The following is a 21,678-nucleotide window of genomic DNA, read 5'->3' on the forward strand; positions in this document are numbered from 1 at the left end:
AAATAGATGCTGCTTTTAATCAGTATGGAGTGCCACACCAATGTAGTTCGAAGTAACTTAAATCAACTGTAAGGGGTTCAATGTGTGTATAATTACAGAGGACATCAGCTATTCACTCCAGTCTAATTCAGTGTCTCTTTGGAGACAGACCTCTTCCTTTTCCCTGGTCCCACTCTCACTTCCTTTGCTCCCTGCTGCTCTGCAAAGCCAGCAAGAAGAATACAGCGGAGGCCGAGCAAGCAACAGCCCTCCTGAACCTCAGGCTGGATTAATTTAGTGGATTGAAAGTCCTAGGTGAGTGTAAGCATACGGGTACAATATAACACCTTCTTCCAACAAAAAAGATTGATTGCGTCTTAGCCTTGGTATTAAAGGTGCTATTATCAGAAGAAGCTGGAATAATGCATACAGTCACTTTAAAAGCAAGCAGGTTTCCTTTGCGAGCATACTTATTATTTCAATAGTACTTGAGAACTATTTTAATAGTGGCCAGGTTGTTGCTTACTAAAATATATCTGAATTGCCTATGTATATATCAAGGTATTTTTTCTTAATTTTAGTTTGAATTATTCCTGAAGTTCTCATTAAATTTACCATTTGTAAAGGACAGATTAAATGAAAATGGCTTTTAGAAAAATAGAGCTGGAAATTATTTTGGCCTTTGTGACCTGGAAGAGGTGATAATTTGCAGCAGCACTAGATACTAGACATATCTGACATTTTAGGTATTCCCTCACAGTTTCAGGGCTTTGTACAGATGAACTCCACCTGGGACAACTCAGCAGTCAACTTTTTGTTACCTTAATATAAATGAAAAGACTACAGCTGTCTTGAGCAATCTAGGTGGACACCACCAACGGAAAATGAAATTTGTGCTAAGAAAGTAATGTCTATTATCCTCAATAATGCTTCTCACATTTTCTAAACAGCTATTACCTGTGTCTGTCCGTAATTGTCCTTGTTACAGTAACATTGCAATCTTTCTTTCTGAACAGTTACAGAAATCTCTCTCCACTGACTTTTCCATGTGTAAACAACCTCAACAGCATTTTCTAATGTAAAACAAATGCGGTAAGTAGATCCCACATTAAAGAATCACTTTAAGTGGAATGTCTGAAATGCTCAAGGGATTTTGAGGGGGTGTTTAGAAAATACCACCACTTGAATTGAGTTTCTGAATGCATTCCCATATATGCAGATGTGTGTCAGCAGGACCTATACAGCACATTGTTGCTGAATTTGGATTGTCACTGAGAACAGATAACTCACTTTCTCTTTTGCAAAATGATGCAAAATAAGCTGTAGCGGATTTTTGTTATCTGATATTTCTCATGGCTTTTACTGCACATGAACACGGCTAAATTTTAATATTGACACTAAAGGTCTTTGTCTTCTTGGAAAACAACCTGACTGCAAAATTCCAGTTACAGCAAAACAACTAAAAGCCCAAATTTTTACCACCCCACCCCTGCATTTGTAATCTTTATAGATAAACCATGTGAGTTCTTTAATTGAAATTGGATGAATGGATGAAAAGGGCAGACCGTTAAACACCTCAGGGGGATTGAAAGCAGTGAAACAAAATGCAGGTTCCACATTTCTAAAATCTCATCTCCATATTAAGAAATTGGATGTTCATAATTCCTGTGCAGTACTTAACACAGTGTAACTCGATCCTCCATTATGCATTTTGGAGGAAATTTAGCAAAGCTCCAAGGTTTGTTCAGCCTGAGACAAATACCACAAAAATGTATGTTGTTTGTCTCATTTTTTTGTAAACATCATGAGTGAAAGCACAGGTCTAAGAGGAAGAGCTGGTGGTGTCCTCCAGCTCTTTGGTATTGTCACTGTACATGTGATACGTAAGATCGAGTGGCCAGACCTTTCAGTCATTACCTAAGCTCTTATGCAGTAACTTCAAAAGAAGCTTTCTCTGAGTGAGGACTACATGCTCTTATTCTAAGTGAGATTGAGAAGTTAGTGCACTAGAAACTTGTAATTATTCAGAGAAAATTTTTGAAAAAGGTGTAATGTACAAAATACAATTGCAGGCTTTGGAAAGTTATGTTGCATGCAGCTTTAACTCCTCAGACTGTTTGGGAACCTTGTTTTCCCAGCAGTTGGGAGGGTGCTGATTTCCAGACCACCGAGATGTGACATGGCATTTTTCCACGGAGCAGCTGTGGTACCCACAAATTGACTCCCCACATTCCATGAAGCTTCAGGAGCACAGGAATACCTCTTTGTGCCAGAAGTGCATACTGGAAATGCCACAAAAGATGTTTTATTGCCCTGTGAGGAAGGGACTTAGCCTATATAAAAGTGGACGTTCTAGTGATGTGCAAAAATCTGCAGTATCTGGAATTTTGAAGCTCCAAGAAATGTTACAAACACCAATTATTTGCAGATGGTGTCTTACCTAAGCATGCACACTCACACTTGTGACTGCATAAGGAAGAGGGAGGGGATCTCTGTAAATAAACTGCTTAAAAAGAAAACCAAATAGTCAAACTAACAGCTTGGTAGTTTGATATTAGATTGCCTTTTGTTACAGTATTTTCAAATAGCTGTTACCATAACAACATAACATATTTTTTCTTTATTTTTTGTTTTAGCTGTTTGGAAAAAAAAATTCTTGCCAGAATTCTTCCATAATAGCTTCCATTAATAGCAATGTCTTCTGTTGAGGAGGCCAGTGCTGATGTCTCCTGCTGTCACAAGTCACTCACAAATCTAGCAGATGTTTTGTTTGATAAGGCAAATTTGAGCTTTATAGAACACATTGTGGTTTTTTATCCATCCCTAAAGAGCAAATATCAGTCAGGATGAGATTCCAAACTGATCATTTGCTAGGAGACAAGGCACATGATAACTGTCAACAGAATGTGACCCACCCTGGAGAAACTATCTCAGATTGAACTGTAAAAATTCTCCTTTAACATAGTGACAAATGTACCAAGCACCAAGAGACAGACCTGGGAGACATAGATACAATAAGAACAAAAAGAAAAAAAGAAAAGGAGAAGGAGGGAGAAAAGAGGTATAAATCTTTTAAAAGGTCAGTATTTTAGCACATATATTACTAAACTCTTAAGGTAAGTGCTGTAGATGTGAGTGGTTTATCACAAATTACTGTAAAAAAATTGGAAAAAGTGAAAGAAAACACTTTAAACATTGATGCTGCCCCAGAAACACTGGCAATTTTACTTTGGATTCAAGTAATTTGCACGATAAGAAATACCACTTTTCCAGGCCTTCCACACACTGGAATGTGGCAAGTATGTCCAGATTATTATATTTAATAATTTGTCTGCTACTACCATCTTTTCTCTGGAAACAGAGACAGAACTATTTATTTTTGCAAGGCTTATTTTATAATCAGGTTTTATAATTTTATAATCAGCTAGGACCATGTTTTAGTGTAAGTTGTTTGATTTTTTTTAAGCACTTGGTGCAAAATAAGGGAAGGTTTATGAAATACTTGCATATTACATAAAATTTCTCAGAGAAGAAGAAAATGTTATTTCTGTGTTGATTACCTGAATTGAAATGACTAGCAGCCAGCCAGCCCATATGGCATGCAGCGTTTCTAGGGGAGGTGTGTAACTGCATACATCCATATGTGGGCATATGTGTGCCCATGTTTTCTTCATGCCAGCTAAAAAGAATATTTAAAAATCTTTAAAGGTAAGAAGCGTTGCTAAACAGTGTACTTTAATTTCTATACTCTTTTGCATAAATTTACATTCACAATACTAGTTTAAATTAATTCCAGACAGAATATTCCACATTTGTACAATATAAATGACATTGTAAAATGAAGTGGTTATCTGGTCAGAAGGCTTCAGTGAGACTACTGCCCTAAGATCAAATCTTCTATTTAGTTTGTGAAGGTATCAAACATTTCAGTGAACATGAAAACAGCAGTGTTGCAAACAGCATTGCAAACCCTGTTTGCTCTACTTAAAATTCAAAATAGTGATTTTTTCCCGCATAGTTCAGATCTTTTTTCCAGTGTGTAGCTGAAAATATTTCTCCAAGTGAATTGATTTCCCCCACATTACAGTGTATTTGAAAGCATACATACATTGTTGTATTTCCTCTTTTAAGAATGTTAATTCCACTTTTAAGAATTGAGTGGGTCCAGCATTAGTCTGTCTGTTGGAGTTTCTGGTTTAACAAAAGAGCTGTGTCGGGGTTTATGTAACACTCCTTGATCACACATCATTTGATATAAAAAGGTGAAAGTGGTACTACAGATACCTGCAGTTTGATTGATAATGTTAAGATTATTCATCCACACACTGTCCACTAGATTTTGTTTGCTGCAGTGAAGTCACTCAGCCTGAGATCATTTAATTCAGGCAACAAATCTGAAGTTTTGAAATGGAGTGACAAGTACTACATGTTCCACTTTTATGCTCCGTATTAGTTATATGTGCGTGTAAAAAGTGTTAATGAGATGCATTAAATTTAATAACAAATCTCTTGCATTTACACCACTCTGCTGTAAATAGGATTGAGAAAACAAGCTTTAAACAAAAGAGCTTTCATACCCTGCTGCGGGAGTGTGACCAGTCATGGTAGGTTGCTCTTGGACTTATAACTACTGAGGGGACTTTTGAAATGGGCACTATTTGAACTTCTGAGCATGGTCTATAATCTTGCTTAATAATTACATCAACTGTGACAGTTTAATTCACTGTAGGTATCCAAAACTATTCCTGAAATTAATAATAGGCATGCTTTATAGCTTATGCATGTCAGAAGTTATAAGACAAGTCTCATCATGGAACGTAACTATTTTAACATGACTTTTTAAATAGTCCAACAATTTAAAACAATTACATAACATTTTTTCTTTCCAATTTTTAAAACAAAAAATGTTTCATTGCATTTATAGGGTTGAATATAGTTAAGTGACCTCTACAAAAAACTTCCTCTTTGAAGTGTTCTCTGAAGAGAGCTTCAAGGCAGCTGAGTGTCTCAGATTGTGATTTTGTAAGGTTTTGATGCTAGAAAATTGTTTAACAAACAGCTCCAAAATATTGAGATTTTGATTAATAACACACAGTGCCATGGTATTTAAATAATATAAAGTTTGAGATCTAACATGTGGCAGCAGAGTATGTGTTCCACATGGTTAGGAGAATAGCAATGGGGGCATACCAATATCTGAGCAGGAGGGCAATAGTTATACAAAGCCAATTAAGCTGTTGTTTAGGAATATATTTAACTGTTGTCTCTACTTGCGCCAAAACTTTTCCACTAAATTCGTGGTTGAAAAGGATGCTTCTTCAGCAGCATAGGGAGCTGGGGTTGCTATTGCTTTGTTCTTCAAATGTCCGCGTTATGTATGACTGTGCAGAACCCCGGATTGGGTTAACATTGACTTCTCAGCAGAGAACGGTTTGGGGATATTAGCCAATTTTATTAATGCAGTAATATATGAATAATACTAAGGTAACTCAGGGAAGCTCGTTAAGTGTAACTGTCTTGAAGAGCAATGCTCACACTCAAATCACTCATAGGGCCTCAGAAGCTTTGACTGTAGTTAAACCCATATATAGTTTCACAGTCTTCTCAAACGTTGAAACTTTGCTTGTGAAAGACTGCTCTGCCAAAAGAAGTTTTACTCTGTCTAAGGAAGCAAAATACTGTATTTGGAGTCTTTCCAATGACAGGACTTGAACTAACATTAAGAGACATTGTACTGGCCTACAGTGAAGGGTTCATTTAAAAATCCCACCTCATTTATACTCTAATTACTTCTAGAGTAGGATCACATCTGATCCCATAGTAATTATATATTAGCTGTATATTTTAGCTCTGGGGTGAGATCTGATGTTTGCATACAAGTATTTATTTTATTAAGTGAAAATGAGAAAAGACATACCCAACTCTAGCATAATACATCTATACCTCATTTGCATATATATCTTTAAAATTCCAAAGCAGAAAAAACTTGTAACTTTCATTTCTATTTTGGGATAAGCCAAAGAGCAAAAAAAAAAAAAAAGCCAAACCCATTGATTTAAAAAAAAAAAAAAATTAATGACAGAAGCAAAATGAAAACTAATGAACTACTTGATGTGAATACATTAACATGTGAATATGTACGTTGCCATTTAACATGCCAATGCAGTGCTATAACTGTCCGGACATTACACTGTCAGGAAGTGATGTGTCAACATTGTTTTTTGGTTGTTTATAATGGTTGAAAGTAGTATGTAGCCACAGAGTGGTGTACAATTGAAAAGATTCATAACCTGCCTTTCTGAGCAGTTTCATCTATCAGTTTGAAGAAAATACTTTTATGTCCAGTTCGCTGTTAGTGATGGGATGTGGCTGCAGTGTGAATATGCTTTCAGCAGTGCACTGTCTAAAATGGACATTGAAAGTAAAGTTATTCTGTCTTCACATCAAAGTAGACATGAATCTTAAAAATGTTAAAAATGAGAAAAGAGCTCATTCAGCAAACCCTACTAATTGTATGTAGCCTGCATTTGCAAATTGTTTAATGGTGGATTGGTACTAGTAAATCTGAAGGATTATTTTGCAGTTGTTGGAATTAACATTAAAAATAGTTGCCATTTAATCTATTTCAAAGGAGTTGAAGGTAAATGCTACAAAACCAAAATGCAAATAATGAATAAAAGCCTTATAATCAAATGTCTTGACACCTAACCAAATTACTATCTAATGACTGTAATCTAGCTTCAGAATCAATTATAGAACTTCTTCTTTAGTGTTCATTCACCCCATCACAGAGATAATTTAATAAAGATTTTAAAAGAACATTTTTATAAGCAGGAATCTGAGAAATTTTTGTGATTTAGGGTATTGAGACTGTAGATTATCATCTTTATTCTCAGCTAAACAAAAGTCTCTCAAGCTTCTTAAGGCATAAACACATTTTAGTCTGTATCCCCAAGAAAAAGTATTTAGGGTTTTTTAAATCAGGAGATTTTTTTTTCCATGTGGTTTCCCAGTGTGAATTTCCAATCTGTAGATGCACATACCTACCACAGCTTTCAGTCTACTGCAATTTCAAATTCCAAAGCTAAGTAGGCTGATATTTCTTCAGTCAATAATGCTGAAAGGTACATACTGGAAAAGGGGGAAAGAAGGAAAGATCTCAAAATATTAAAATTTCAGGTATTTTCAAAGGGCTTAACTCTTGCAGTCTCCAGAAGTTCCAGAAATTTGAAACCACAGTTGCTGACAAAATGCTTTTTCCTAGTGAGCTCTTTGTCAAATCTGAGGTGGCCTTGTTGTTGTTATAGTTTCATCTTTTCATAAAGGCTAGTTTGTGAGATACTGCAGCATCAGTTTTTTCACCTGACTGATCGTTGATGTAACTGAGGAGGCTTCACAACCAAATCCTCACGGTGTGTGAGTTACAGAGCTGCTCTAGGCAGGTTAAAGTTAAGCTATTTGTATCCATGTCACTTTGGGGGTGTCTTGTTTTATGAGCAATTAAAAAAATAGGTCATGTTTTGTACTCTGGAAACATTGCTGTTTGTGGTTCTCTCAAAATTTAAACATTTTGCATGCCTCAGACCACTTGCAGGGTAAATGGAGTCCCCTGCTGAGCAGCTAATAGGGGAACTCACACTTTCAAGAAAAGTGTGTCTAATAGCAGGGGATTACTATAAATCTCCCGGTTTGATGTACACCCTCACGTAAATGTTATGGGAGTGGCTTTGGTATCCTGCAGCTTCTGCATCCCTCTTGTACCTGCAGCCAGGCATATTTATAAGTTCATTGAAGGCTGATATTTTTGAAGAGGAGTTGTCAGCTCTTCTTAAAGATGCAAAAAATCAAAAATTAAGTAATCAGTTTATCTTTCTTCCCTCCTTCAAAATGCTGCTTGTTCTTATTATTTTCAAATTGAAGTCACAACTTTGGGCGATTTTTGAGTTCTACGATGGGTTTACATTGACTGCATATATATTTATTTGACCTTAAGGGAAAAAGATAAAAGAAGAAAAACTACTTTTAAAATTATTTTATAAACTATCTCAGTGCATTGCGTATAATACTATGTTGTGTAGGACATAATATTGATATGAAATTGACCTCTGAAGTAAGAAGAAAATCCAAGCAGAAAATAATTTATTTTGTAAATATAATGATTGCATTTGTTGATGACATACTCTTGTACGTAGCATCTCCCAGGCAGTGCTTGCAATTCACAGGCTGCTAGGACCTTTGGATTATTTCTAAAGGAATCTGGGGAAATTTTCTGAGAAACTGAGTTAATCCACAGAACATCACTTGTGCAATTAATAGTTTTCACTAACTTTGTAGTTTCCTGAAACACAAGATAAGACTTCTAGATTTTCTTTTCTAGGCCAGACACCTCCTGAGCTCTATCTGTTCTCCAAAAGCCCCTGCTTGGGTGTTTCTAAGACAGCTTGATGTTGCTCAGCTGGGCAGAAGGCATTCAAGCAGGTGCTAAGTGTAACAAGGCTAGATAAGCGGCCGGTTCACGCTTTTAATTGCCTTATTTCTCTCCTGGCTTTGGGAGGTGGATGCTGCATTATGGCTACTCTGTTCATACTTCCAGGTACAGACTGGGGAGGTGGCTGGGATTTGTGCATGAGCTGTACAGACAATGTGTTCTTTTTAATAAGTGCTTTACTAAATCTGGCTATTAAAGATATTTTGTGGCTAGCACAGTTGTTGATCTGACAGTAGACGTAACTTCAGCTTCAATGCTGTGGAGGTCATCTACCCCCTCAAATTATTGCAGCAGTGAAGTGAATACTGGCACTAGTGACCATCATCTCTTTCCTGACTGAACGCTGTTCTTAGGCATTTTGTGCTTTGCAGTACCCCTCTCCAGAGAAGTGGGAATCTTAAGCTCAAGAGAATCCTGAGGCAAATGGTATTTCAGTCTCATCTAATTTCATTGATGCACCAAGTACTGAACAAAAAGAGCCCCAGAAATAACTGAAGAAATAACAGGAGAGACTTGAGATCACCTTTGGCCTGAATCAATAGGAGTTCTTACCCTGCCTTGCAGATAACATGAGTTTGCAAATGTTGTTGCTGCTGTTGCTAATTCTCCTGAATATATGACCCGTGAGATTGAAAGTGAACTGATAGGATATTTCCTGTGTTGCCACATGTGAACAACTAAAAAATATGCAGAAGGTATAGGCAGAATATCATTACTGGTTTCCTACAAGGAAATGTGAGCTGGTAAGCGTATTGAGGCTTGTGTTGGGTGGACTTTCAATGACTCTGAATCTTCCTTGATTGTTGGATACCTTTAATTATAAAAAGTAGCCCATGTTTCTGCTCGGGTCATGCAGAAAAGATTAGCGAACCTGAAAAGTATCACAGACAATTGCTGTGAAAATGGTTAACTTTATCTTGATGTGAAGTCATCTGGATTTTTATCCATTGAAACAAGCAATGAACATATGAGCTCCAATATGTGTTCTAACAAATATTTTCTTCATTTCTAACTGCTATTTTTTATACTGTGAATATTTTTTTTCTGTGTATTTTAATTATTGTTTTGGTTTGAAAACAAGACAGCCTGGCTCTCTGTATAACAAAATTAAGAACATCATGAGACTGCTGAATTAGGGAAAACAACTTGGATACATTAAAACCTTTTATAACTCTTTTTTTCTGTAATATATATTAAGGTTGGTAGAGACAGTAGCCATATGCTACTTTTGCCAGTACTGCTCTGAAACAAAGAATGATTAGGACTGGAACTTGCAGATTCAGAATGTGCAGGTATGTTTCCAATCTAAGAGTTAAGAAAAGAGGAGCAATCATTTAGGTTATTATTTAATGATGGACTGAAACTTGCATTTGAGAAATGACTTCATAATTTATCCCAGATAAAATAAAATACAATTTTATAGAGAAATAAATGAAATACCTTTTTAAAGAGAAATAAAGAAGATAAAAAAATAGTAATATTGTTCTCAACCATCTACTTTAAAAAACTGGATATTTATTGACATAAATTGATTGTTGAAGCAGAGGTCTCACTAAAACTGTGACTGATTCTATTAAGTCGTCTCCCACTTTGTGCTGCAAACCAGTCTCATCTTCTGATTAGAATGGCTGGACACAGCCCTGTAACTGACTGGAGATTTCTTTTCCAGAGTCTGTTAATGTTTCAGATGTGTTTGTCAGGTCATACACCAGTTGCACTGTACCATTAGCCAAAAATAGTGACACTTCATTGTTACTTAACTAACATAACACAGTTGTGCAAACTTGGCCGCCTACCTCTGCATTCCAATCTACAAAACACTGTGAGGGAAGAAAATTGGAGTGGGATCATCATTTGGCAGATACAAATCATAAATTAGCGAACTTCCCAAGGCTTTTCACTGAACCAGCAGTGCAGCTAAAATAGCTGTAACTGAGGCACCAAGCTCACACTGTAAGGGAGTGTAGTAAGAAGAAATCATTAATAAAAACATTATTAAACAGTCATTGATTCTTTGGAAGATAAACTGAATGGGATATAAAAGCGTTCTCAGCTGTATGTTTCAGGCTAAATCAAGGCACCAAGGTAAGGAGCATCAATTACTGAAAGCTGCTTGGGTCAGGACCCCGAGTGAAGTGTAAAAGCCTGACACCCTTTTCCCAGTTGCCCTTGGCTGACTGTGCTCAGGGCAGGACAGTCACCTGGGATCAAATGCTTTGAATAGACCTGTGAGAGAGAGTCTCGCTGGGAGCTTGTTTTCTGTGCTTGAGAGCTACGTTTACGCTCAGGTGTGAGGTTGTAGGTGTGCCTGCCCTAGTTCTGTGACCTTTGTCGACAATCACGCGATCCAGTCTGTTTTTACTTGGCTACCTAGCTTGACCACAGACATGTTTTGTCACTATTGACCTTTCTAGCAATTAATTGGCTTCTGGCTAATCCTGGTTACCATTGCCAAACCTGCTTTCCTCTTTTTGCTCAGGTATTGTGGGGAAGCTGTTCCCACTGGCCTTGCTGCCACGCTGTGTGCGTGATTGGAATTTTGTGGGTGTTTCACCTGCACACCAGCTGCCCTGGTGTGAAGGGGGCAGTGTCTCCAGCCCCTGGGCAGTGAGCTGGAGCCACTAACTGGCACATTTCACATTTCACATCCTTAGAGAACTTCAAGGAATTTGGATACTTGGGATTCAAATGGAAAAAAACAGGACACAAATGAACAAGGTTTTCTCTAATTAAAACCCCAAGACCCATTTATTTTGATGGGAAAAACTGTAGCCAATTGTAAATATCATTATAAATGTCTTTTGAAAGTGTTTACTTATGCAATCCACTCTGGATCTTTAGGACCTTTAGGCTTTCTATCTGTCCTTCAGAATGAAACAATAATTAATATAATTTAACAGAGTATGTTAAAAAAAAAAAGGTTAATGCTGAAGTCATTGACATACTTAGTTAGTATTTTTTAATTAACTTTTTTCCCCCTTTACAACCACTGAAGCACTTTGTGGGCTAAGTTACTGTGCCACTACTATCAAATGAGGTAGGAAATATTTAATCATATTTTGATCCTTATTTTCCCCCCAACTTATATTATGGCATATTAAAGATTTCCATTGTTCAAACTGATGAACTGATGTTATTCCTTGAGATTTTAACTTTAAATGTTTCTACGCTTTTGGTTTCCATCATGTATTTGACATAACTCAAATGTAACTAATTAGTACTGAACTACAACTTTTCATTTATCACGTTTTTGCAGATAGATTTTTAAAACATTTATTCTGATTACTTGTTTATTATGATATGCTGCTTCAAATTAAAATGTTGAGTTGTTTTAATAAGGATTCTGAAATCTATTCATACATCCTGCATGTAAAAGGCCTAACAAGTTAGTTAGTTCCATAACAGTGGTATTGCTGTAAACATCACAAAGTGATTATGTTTTCACTATTTTATACAAAGATGTGCAGTGCTAATACTTATTCCTCAACTTCAATATCTTTTTGAGGCTGCTATTGAGAAGTAGATAATGTTAGAAAGAAAGCGAATTATTAATGCAGAGCAGCATAGTCATCAATAGCCTTCAAAATACACTTTAAAAATCAAGCTTTTACAAACATGCCACAGACTCTGCTGTAGAACTGCATGCTCTAAAAGCTGTAGGTATATTTTAGAAAACACTGATGAAGCCATTACTGCTTCATCCATTTGTTCATGGTGTGTATCATTATTCAAGAAATTTAAGAACAGTAATGATGGAAAATCACATAGAAAGAAAAGGAACATGGACTTTGCCAGAAACAAGTGCTACATTTTTATTCAAGAGGCCCATAATGATGGAAAATCACAATGAAAGGCAGAGATGAAACAGGGATCCCATAAAGAACTGACACACCACAGTGGCACAAGTAGTAGAACGGTCATAGCAAGTGGATAAAAATAAAGTAAACAAAATTAACTAGAGAAGAGCTGGACTCAGGGATGAAGCAGAAAACAGGAACAAATCACAGTAAATGCTGAAGATTAATTTCAAAGAATCTGCTGAGAAAGAGGGCAGAGACAAGTTCCATCAATATTAATGAAGCTGAAATAGAACTCCAAACGATGATGAGTATAAAATGGCACACAAAGCATTTTCTTTTAAATAGATTGGAGATTAGATGATAAGACCTTCCCAAAAATGATCAGAATACACAAAAGATGCTATTATGGAAAAAAAAGATAAACAATCACAACATAATTAATATGTCTATAGTTTTTCTTTAATATTTATCACCACGCACATGTATTATAAAAGGATGGTTCATAGATGAGATACTCAAGAAAATAAGAGGAGAAGAGTATTTTTTCATGTCCAATGCCCACCATCTGACAACTGTATTCACTTCTTGTCAGATAGCCTGTGGTTAGAAACAAGGTGTCACACTTTAAGAACCTGACTTCTAAAAAAGACCAGCACAAATATGTAATTTCTCAGATGATTTTGTCAGGCTTTCAGGAATTTGTAACTGGCATGGCAAATGTCCTAAGACCTTCCTTACTGAGAAAGCAGAACGAGTGAGTACCTTTTCCAATAAGGATTGCTCTTCCCTATGAAAGTTCGTTGTGACAGGCAAAATTTCAGTGTCACAAGAAAGAGATACAATCAATCTGTCTGACTTATGTAAAAAATTAAACTATTTAAGGTTTTTTCATCTGACATGAGAGTGGCTACATGTCTTTAGCAGGTCACTGATGTTATTTCAGTGCCTTCCCCCAGCTGGTCAGCAGTAGTTCTTCTCACTTCAGGGTTCTCAATGCACTTGCTGCAAATGCACTAACCTTTCTTCTACATTGTAGTAAAGATGTGAGGATCTAAGGAAAGCTATTGAGAGGAATAAAAATACTTCGTAAGTCAAAGCATTGGTTTAAAAGGGAGACTGGGATATAAAATATTGGCATTAGTGTATAAAAAGATGTAGATTAGATTTGGCAGAAAAATACTTATTTGCAATAGGCCAGGCTCTTGTGTTTTATCCAGCGGGACAGGAATTTTACATAGTGGCAACCAGTATTTAAACTCTGGCTGAAAATCCCTCTGCAGAATTTATTTGGGTTTTGAAATCCTTGTTAGTGAAGTCTGTGTCCAAGCATTTATGCTGTTAAGTCAAACTTTGGTTGTACCCACCAAAATACTTGAGTTATGAGACAACAGAATTTCTGTGATCGTGTTTTACTTCTTAACATCGTCATGGTAATCTTTACCACTTGATAAGTAACTTCTCAGTGTTTGGTATTAGGATTTAATTGTCCTTCCATAATTCCTCTGCAGAGCGTGCACAGTTCTGTCCTGCTGTGTGCATCCTCCAGCCCGGCAACAAGCAGGGCAGGGCAGTGATCTCTTCCTGTTACTGACAGGAATGCAATTCTCCTTTAGGAAAACAGGGCATGGAATACAATGGGAAGCTGACCGCTAAACATAGGTTTGTGCCAGCTGCACTGGTACCTGAACAGTTGTCTTGCATCTGGCAACAACTGTGACGAGGTACCTGTAGATGACTGCCAGGGTCTCTGCAAGTGCTGTGGGCTCTTGGTTGATGCTGGCACCACCAACAGTGCTCATATACAAGTTGTTTCCCAAGTTACAACATGTCAAATCCCACATTTACAGATGAGAGTACCACACAGCTGAGAATAGAAAGTTTTATGAACAACTTTGCAAGTAAATTATGGGGAAAACATTGGTGTTGAGTGAGGCTTTGCTGAGCTTCTAAGCTCTTGTGAATAGAGAATTACAAAGTTACAAGGTAGCTAAGAGGTCCTCTCCTGAACGCACAAGTAAGGCATAATTGCATTGTGGCTTTTTCTGATAAATAAGAACGCTACAATGAAATTAAAGAAAAATAATGTATATGTGATCCAAGTTTTAAATTGATTTTTTTATTGGATTTTTATAATATAGTAGCTGAAGTACAAGGAGGAAGTGATTGGATTCTTATTATAACCACAAGAATGCAGTATGCTGGTAGTATTTATGTGTAAACTGAAGCCTTCTACAAAATAAATCTCCGTTGTATTTACAGAGGTCACTGTAATCCTAACGTAGAACAGAAACTGTCATCCTGCCTTCTCTAGGGGTGTGGTGCTACCACAGTGTTTCTGAATTGGACTGCGGTATACGCCCATCTGTTCATCCTGAATAACATACCTTCATGAGGCAAAATTAGTTGATTGCTGTTGTAAACTCTTGAAATTTTCATATGCAGTGCTGTCTTGAAGGTACAGTCTGTGTCCCTGTTACCACCTTTCTCCATGCACGGGTGTGATGCGCTTTGGGGCTTTAATGAATAACCCCAGAAGAACATGTCACAGCCTCTTTCTGTGCAATGCACTGGGCTCCACATCCAGCCATACCTGCAATTTTTGTGAGAACTTTGGATGACCTGGTAAAGGTTGTAGATTTTCCAGAGTGTAAAGAATTCTTCGCTAATTTTGCAAGTAACGATTTTTCTCAACTGCTAGAAATGTAGATGAATATTATTAATGAGTTTTATCTGAACTCTTCATGTTATAAAATACGTTACAACCTGAAGTTATAAAGTAAAATAAACACAATATAGATAAAATTTAAAACACTTCCAGAATTGCTGCCTGGTTTTCATTTTACAGCCATTTTGCAAATATGTAATATATAAAACATACAGTTACCACTTTACTTATGTGGTATATTAAGTCACTCATCTTGTTCTTCCATCAAAATTGAATGTATCTTATCAGGCTAGAATATAACTGCTCAATCTGACTTAGGCCCTGAATTAGGTTTGTGGTCTTTGTCCTGAGATGACATTTTTGAGTTCAATTATCCAGATCTCTCAATACATTTTTCTACTGTGTTCAATATATGAAGTCATTGTATCTATCTATCTTAAAAATGTTACAAACATTTTTTGCCCTAGAAGAGAAAGATGAAATGTCTTTGAAAGCTAACAAGAGTCTACTATTCTTGCACAGACATTTAACTGCACCCAGTCAATAATCTAGACTAAATGCCAAATATTGTTATTTTATCTTTCTGTGTTGTAACTTCAAACTTGCACCTTGCACAAAGTGGTAGAGGATCGAGCGAATTATGGAAAGGTAAGTTTATTTTCCCTAAGGTTTCTTTCTTGCAGGTATCTCCCAGGCTGCTGAACATGCCCTAAGATTGTAGAAAACATATTCAAGAATAAGTCCTTCAGTGGGTTTATTCCTAGTCAGCATTCTTGCAGGGTGGGCTATGGTGGGTTCTTTTTGGCTTGGTTTTTGTTAAAAGTGTACAGGTACAGCCCAAATTCAGAGACAGAACTCTCCCTATTTGTAGAATAGAGAATCTTCTTCCATGTTCAGTAATACCCTTCAAGGTCCAAGGAGTATTTAATAATTATGTCCCTTTCCCATACTTAGTTGTTCAACTATCCAGTATCCTGATTAATCCACAATTAAGTGCTATCGTCCACAGCACTAAATAAAATCAAATCTAAGCCCTTTTTTTTAGACTATTACCATTTATTTTAACAGTTCTTTCACATCTTATGGTTTAGTTGGTAGAAAAGAAATGGTCATGCTAGAATGCTCCTAACTGCTTGGAAGCCTAGAAAAAGCCTAGTATTGCTCACCTCATGATTAGTCCCAATTTAAGTCTTTTTTTTCTCAGTTTTTATTAGTATTAATCATGAAAATATTTTTATTTTATATTGGTACTCCCATTTTGCTAAGCTACTGAAATGTTCAAAGTAGACCTGTAACTTTTGAACTAAAATGTCATTAATTCACAGGTTATTTCTCCTGCTATAGGACATCTTTCTTCTTGGCTTTCTCTCTCTTCCCATGAGCTAATCTCTTTCACTATTCTCACTATGAACTTCTCAGTATGCATTGTGACTGTTAGTGACATTGTCCACATTAAAGTTATGAAATTCAGCTGATATTTCCAGACTTATGATCTAGAAATATTAATAATATGTGGCAGATCAGACTGTTCTGCACTATATGCATCTAGACTGGGATATTTCAGAAAGGGATGAGAGATGCTTTATGCCACCACAGCAATACTGACCATTTTGGGGCAGGATTAACATCATTAACAGTCTGTTACCAGTCTTAAAATAAGGACAGTTATCAGAATACCAATGCGTGAAAATGATTAAATATAAAATACAAAGTATAAATTTAAGTGTATAAAGAATGGAATAAGGTTAAATTCTCTATAAAACTGTCTGAATCCACATTTAAAGGAAAAACATGTAATGTTTAAAAATATTGTATTCGAGCACAGTTCAGCTGGGTGATGACTACCTTTAAACTTCACAGAACTCGATGAACACCATTTAGTTTAGACCTACCCTTGAACACTGTTTCTTTTTAGCCTCGAGCGTATTTGTTGCTGGGAGTCATCCAGTGCCCTCCAAGTGGCAGAGATCCAGGTAATTCAGAGTGGTGGTGTGCAAAAGCAGCTCTGTTCTTCTCACCCCCTGGGTTGCACTGAACGTTGCCTGGTCACAGCAAGGATCAGGGGCTCTGTCTTTATTCTTTCAGTTCTACAAAACCACTTATTTTTGCAGTTAACAGTGACTCTGCTGTAAATATATGTTCTGGGCAGCAAAAAAGCAAAGAGTATGTTGGTGGCAGAAACAACAAAGTGTTTGTTTTATTACTGTCCCTTAAACATTGTTTTTAATCAGGTAGAGTTGCTCCAGGGCTCTTTGACTTCTGCACGTGTTCCAGCTGTAAAATAAGCTGTATTTATGAAGTATTTCTGTGTTGGAGAGTTGACATTGAGATGATTGCTCTCTAGATGTTTTTCTTTTTTCCCGTTAAGCTTTTAAAATGCGTTTTAAATGTAATATGGTCAAGGTTATTATGGTTTAAACTATGTATGCCAGTTTAAAATGAGGTTTTCACCATTACAACAGATTTGGATAGAAACATTCAGCCAAGTAAGGCAAACCTTGACTTTAAAAGCAAGTCAAAATCAAAAGCATGTCAGATGAAGTGTTATGTTGCCAAGAGTCGATTTCTATCTGAAGGAATCAAATGCTTTGAAGTCCTGTATCTGTATTTAGTGAAGTGGCCATGCTAAAAGTAAACTGGATATAGAGAGTGGAGGGAGGGCAGGAGGGGTGGGCATTATTACAGTATGTTGTATGAAGAGCATAAATTAAAAACTTTTATTTGAACTTGAAAATTGTTGCACTCCCAGCATTGACTTTGGTACCATATGTAGTATCGCTGAAGTACAGCAACAAAAGCAGTCAGGATCTTAGTTTCTTTTCTCTTCCAGAGTTCAGCTGTTTTCTCCAATAGCTAAAATCAGAATTACACCTATTTTAGGCTCTGTTATCTGTGTATACACACACACACACACGCACACACTTCTCTTAATGTATTGAACTGCTTGTGTCTGTGCTTATGAACTGGTAGGCAAAAAAAGTTAGACTTGATCAGCTGCTAGATAAATACCAACTTTCCAGTAACACAAAAATATTCAACAGAGTTAAATGTTTTTATTTTAAGAAGACAGTAAAAAAGTTTATCTTCTGAGAGCTATCATGCCTAGATTGGACAACACTGACAAAATGTTAGAATGGTGAAAAAATTTAATAAACAGAAAAGCTCCCCAAAAATAGTCTTTCGGACAGTTTGTGGTCTTATTAATAGAGCTAATACATCCCTTACTGTTGTTGTGAAATTGTCTTGCATAACCTTACTCTCAGGACAAGTATGGATAAAAGGGTCTTGAACTTCAGAAGGGTGGAAAACTAAGATGTGTTTATTCCATTCCTGAAAAGGAAACTAAATTTTTTTACTGAAGTTTGTAATTTAGAGATGTGAAGGATGCAGGAGCTGTTCTGAATTTATTTATAAATAATTTTTGTTAATTCCAATATTTCTTGATGTTTGGTGTAGTAATATATTAACTTTATTCAAAAGCTAAGTAAGTGTACATTAATCTGATTTAGATGGTTGATATTCTTTTTTTCTCCTCTTAAATGTGTAGTGATAGATCTTAAGACAGTAGAAAGACTACATAAGCATGTCACCAGCAAGAACTGATTGTTACTGATTATCACAGTACTAATAGTACTAATAATATGCTAACAGACACAGCATTCTCTTCCTCAACATCATTGTTGCAAAAATCTTATGTCGCTGAATCAAAAAGTTGTAACAGCTATTTTTTATGTATAATATCAAATTAGGGCTAGTAAAAGTGTCCTTTCTTAAAAAAAAAAAAAAAGGAGGAAATAAAGAAGGATTTAAATAAATGCTCAAGATTATATTCCTTTTATTGTGATAGAGATGATATATAATCTGATGATACTCTCACCTTGACTCCTTCACTCTGGTGTTTTTCAAGTTTTGAGAATTTTATCTTATGGTCTTAAAATAGGACATGCTATAAGAACAGTTTTTACTGTCTTCTCTCCTTCAATTTTCTTAGCAGGCAACACTTGATGGTGCCTGTCTTTAATGGTTCAGAGAGGCAGAGTCTGAGTTAAAGAAAATGTCTAGGTTTTTTTGAAGAGTCTAGGTCTCACTTCTGTAACATTCCAAAATTAATTTTTATAGATTCTAAATGTTTCATCTTTTCTTAATGAAATCTCTTTTATTTCTAGATTTAATTTTATTAATTTGCCATGTAAATTGTTATAAATAAATCCCAATGTGTGTACAATGGTCTCTTCTTCACCATCTTTATAAATATCTAGATAAAGCATGAACAATAATCTAGTGGCAGGCCCAACCACCAGCGCTCCTTTGAATTCCAAAAGCATATGGATGCCCAGGGCACTTCTCTGGGCACTGGCTATTTCACCTTTCCAGTGCTTCCTGCTCTGGTGCAGGATGGTTAGGTTGGGAAACAGAAGACCGGGACATTAATCTAGAGAAGAGGAGGCTCAGAGGTGACCTTACAGCTCTTTACAAGTACATGAAAGAAGGTTGTAGCCAGGTGGGGGCCGGTCTCTTCTCCCAGGCAACTAGTGACAAGAGGATATAGCCTTCAGCTGCCTCAGGATTTAGGTTGGACCTTAGGACGAATTTCTTCACAGGAAGGATGATTAGACAGTGGAATGGGCTGCCCAAGCTGGTGGAATCACCGTCCCTGGGGGTGTTTAAGGAAAGGCTGAACACGGCACAGAGTGCCATGGTCTGTTTGACAACGTCGTGTTCGGTCATAGGTTGGACTCGATGATCTCAGAAGTCTTTTGCAACCTCACTGATTCTGCGATTTGTGCCTGTTTGCGGCCAAGAGCGTTACTCTCTGTGCCCCAGGGCTGCCCCCACGCTCCCGTGTCCGCAGGAGGAGCCGTGACGGGCCCGGGCGGGCGCGGCGCGATCGCTCCCTCGGCCCCGCCCCCCGCGCGACCTTTCCCCTCGCGCCGCTCCCGGCCAATGGCCGCGCGCGGCCCCGCCCCTTCCGCCGGCGTGTCCGCGTGCGAGGGTCCGCGGGCGCCTTCGCTGCGCGGCGGGGCCGGACGGGCCGGGCCGAGGTGAGCGGGACCGACTGCCCCGCCCCGCCCGGCACCGCAGCAGGGACCCCCGCACTGCCGCACCCCGCCTGGCACAGCGCCGCCGCCGTCTCTGCACGGCCTTCGGGAGGCGGAGGCCGCGGCTGGGCCGCCGTGCCGGGAGGGGACGGGACAGGGCGGGGAGGGTGCGCGGGGGTGTCTTGGGGAGCTCAGCGTGCCTTGCTCTGTGCTTTCAGATGCCCCCGAAGAAAGGAGGCGACGCGGTCAAGTCGCACCCGATCATCGGACGGTTCGGGACGTCCCTGAAGATCGGGATCGTCGGGCTACCCAACGTGGGGTAGGTGGTGGCGGGCAGCGGGGTCCCGGGTTTGCCCCTCTCCGGGCAGAGCGACCCGGCGCGGTCTCTGGATGAGGGCGTGTGGGAATACGAGCAGAGGGACACAGTCCGAGCCTTACGGCTCGTTGATAGACTTCCGTCTTTAGCTGGAGCTGCTTACAGGTGGAGCCATGTAAAACAGGTAGCGAGAGGCAGGTAAGCACAGGTCTGGACAAGGTAATAGTCAAGGATTCAAAGAAAGAACAAGTCTTGGCAATTGCTGACTTTAATAAAACACTATGTTCTTTGCACTTCCTTGCTTCCACTGTTGTGTGTATATAATGTATGCTTTCATGCAAATACATAGGAACACGTGCCCACAAGTTCCTTTTATATTTGGGGATGATGTGCACAGGAACGGATTAATTATTCATAAGCGTCGTTAGCACTGAAGAGGACTTCCCTTCTTGATACTTCTTCAGAGTTTGTAATGAAACAAGTTGTGTAAATGACGGTTTGGCAGAGACTTTCTTGTCTTTTCGTATCATTTATTTTATTTTTCAGGATGTAGGTAAGATGCACTCCATGGAGGAAATAATCAGGAGTAACATTGTACAGCATGTCAATGGGGATAAATAGCATTTGGGGTTATGTTTTGGTGTAACTTTCAATGAAAATTGATAGTGACTTTTGAGCAGCTGTACCTTATGCAGGGCAGTGCTCAGATTTTTTTCTTCCCAGTGGCTGAGAAGTTGTGTGCAACAAAAAAAACCAAGTAAAAACCCACAACTACCTGAATATTTATGGTAGAAGATTTGGGAGTTGATAAAGAACTCTTAGTTGATAAAGTTCTCTTAGCAATAACTCAAGAATTGCTCTCTTCTGGTGTAATAAATGGCAGCTAAGAAAGTAATCTGCTGCTTGGTTTAAGGGAAAGTGTTCTCTCTTTTTCCTGATAGAGCACTTGTAGGCTTTTTCCATTGGTATTTAACAAGGATGAAAAAGGTTTGGTCAGGTAGAACTGTATTTTCATTTGCTCAAACAGTTACTTGTAATTGATTAACTCATATGGTTTGCTTTCTGTGCAGTTTTTTTTCTTTTGACTGTTGACTTTTATTGCTTAGATACTGAAATTTTGTCACTTTGTAAATAAATCTGAAGAAACAATGCACTTGTGGAAAGAGCTGGTGAGTCATGGCAATACTAGTTCAGAAATTTCGGGAGCCCCCGGTGGTCCAGGGGAAAATACACTGCACTGTCACTGCAGAGACCCGGGTTCGATTCCCGGTCGGGGCCACTCCCCGGGCAGATGGAGCTCGCTAGCCCTGTAAGGCAATCCATCTACGTCCTGAGGACCTCGCTACCACCGTCCAAGCGTGCTTGGCCCCGGCAGATGAACCTCAGGATTA

At 38.0% G+C, this 21,678-nt stretch overlaps 1 protein-coding gene across 2 annotated transcripts in view; it reads left to right on the plus strand.

Annotated features, from left to right (window-relative positions):
- Window positions 1–275: 275 nt before the first annotated feature.
- Window positions 276–21,678, plus strand: part of OLA1 (Obg like ATPase 1) — a 118,967-nt gene continuing 97,564 nt past the window's right edge. Inside the window, exons 1-2 of one of the 2 annotated variants that reach the window (XM_027878481.1) lie at window positions 276–294; window positions 20,190–20,290. In XM_027878481.1, coding sequence (XP_027734282.1) covers window positions 20,190–20,290 — 101 coding nt within the window. In that variant the 5' untranslated portion in view covers window positions 276–294. Of the gene's footprint in view, window positions 295–19,884; window positions 19,975–20,189; window positions 20,291–21,678 lie in introns of those variants that run through there. The other variant, XM_027878480.1, reaches the window with a different exon arrangement.

Source organism: Empidonax traillii, unplaced genomic scaffold, assembly GCF_003031625.1.
Source record: "Empidonax traillii isolate 1590-97213 ecotype Southwest subspecies unplaced genomic scaffold, ASM303162v1 scaffold42:size1813164, whole genome shotgun sequence".
Taxonomy (NCBI): domain Eukaryota; kingdom Metazoa; phylum Chordata; class Aves; order Passeriformes; family Tyrannidae; genus Empidonax; species Empidonax traillii.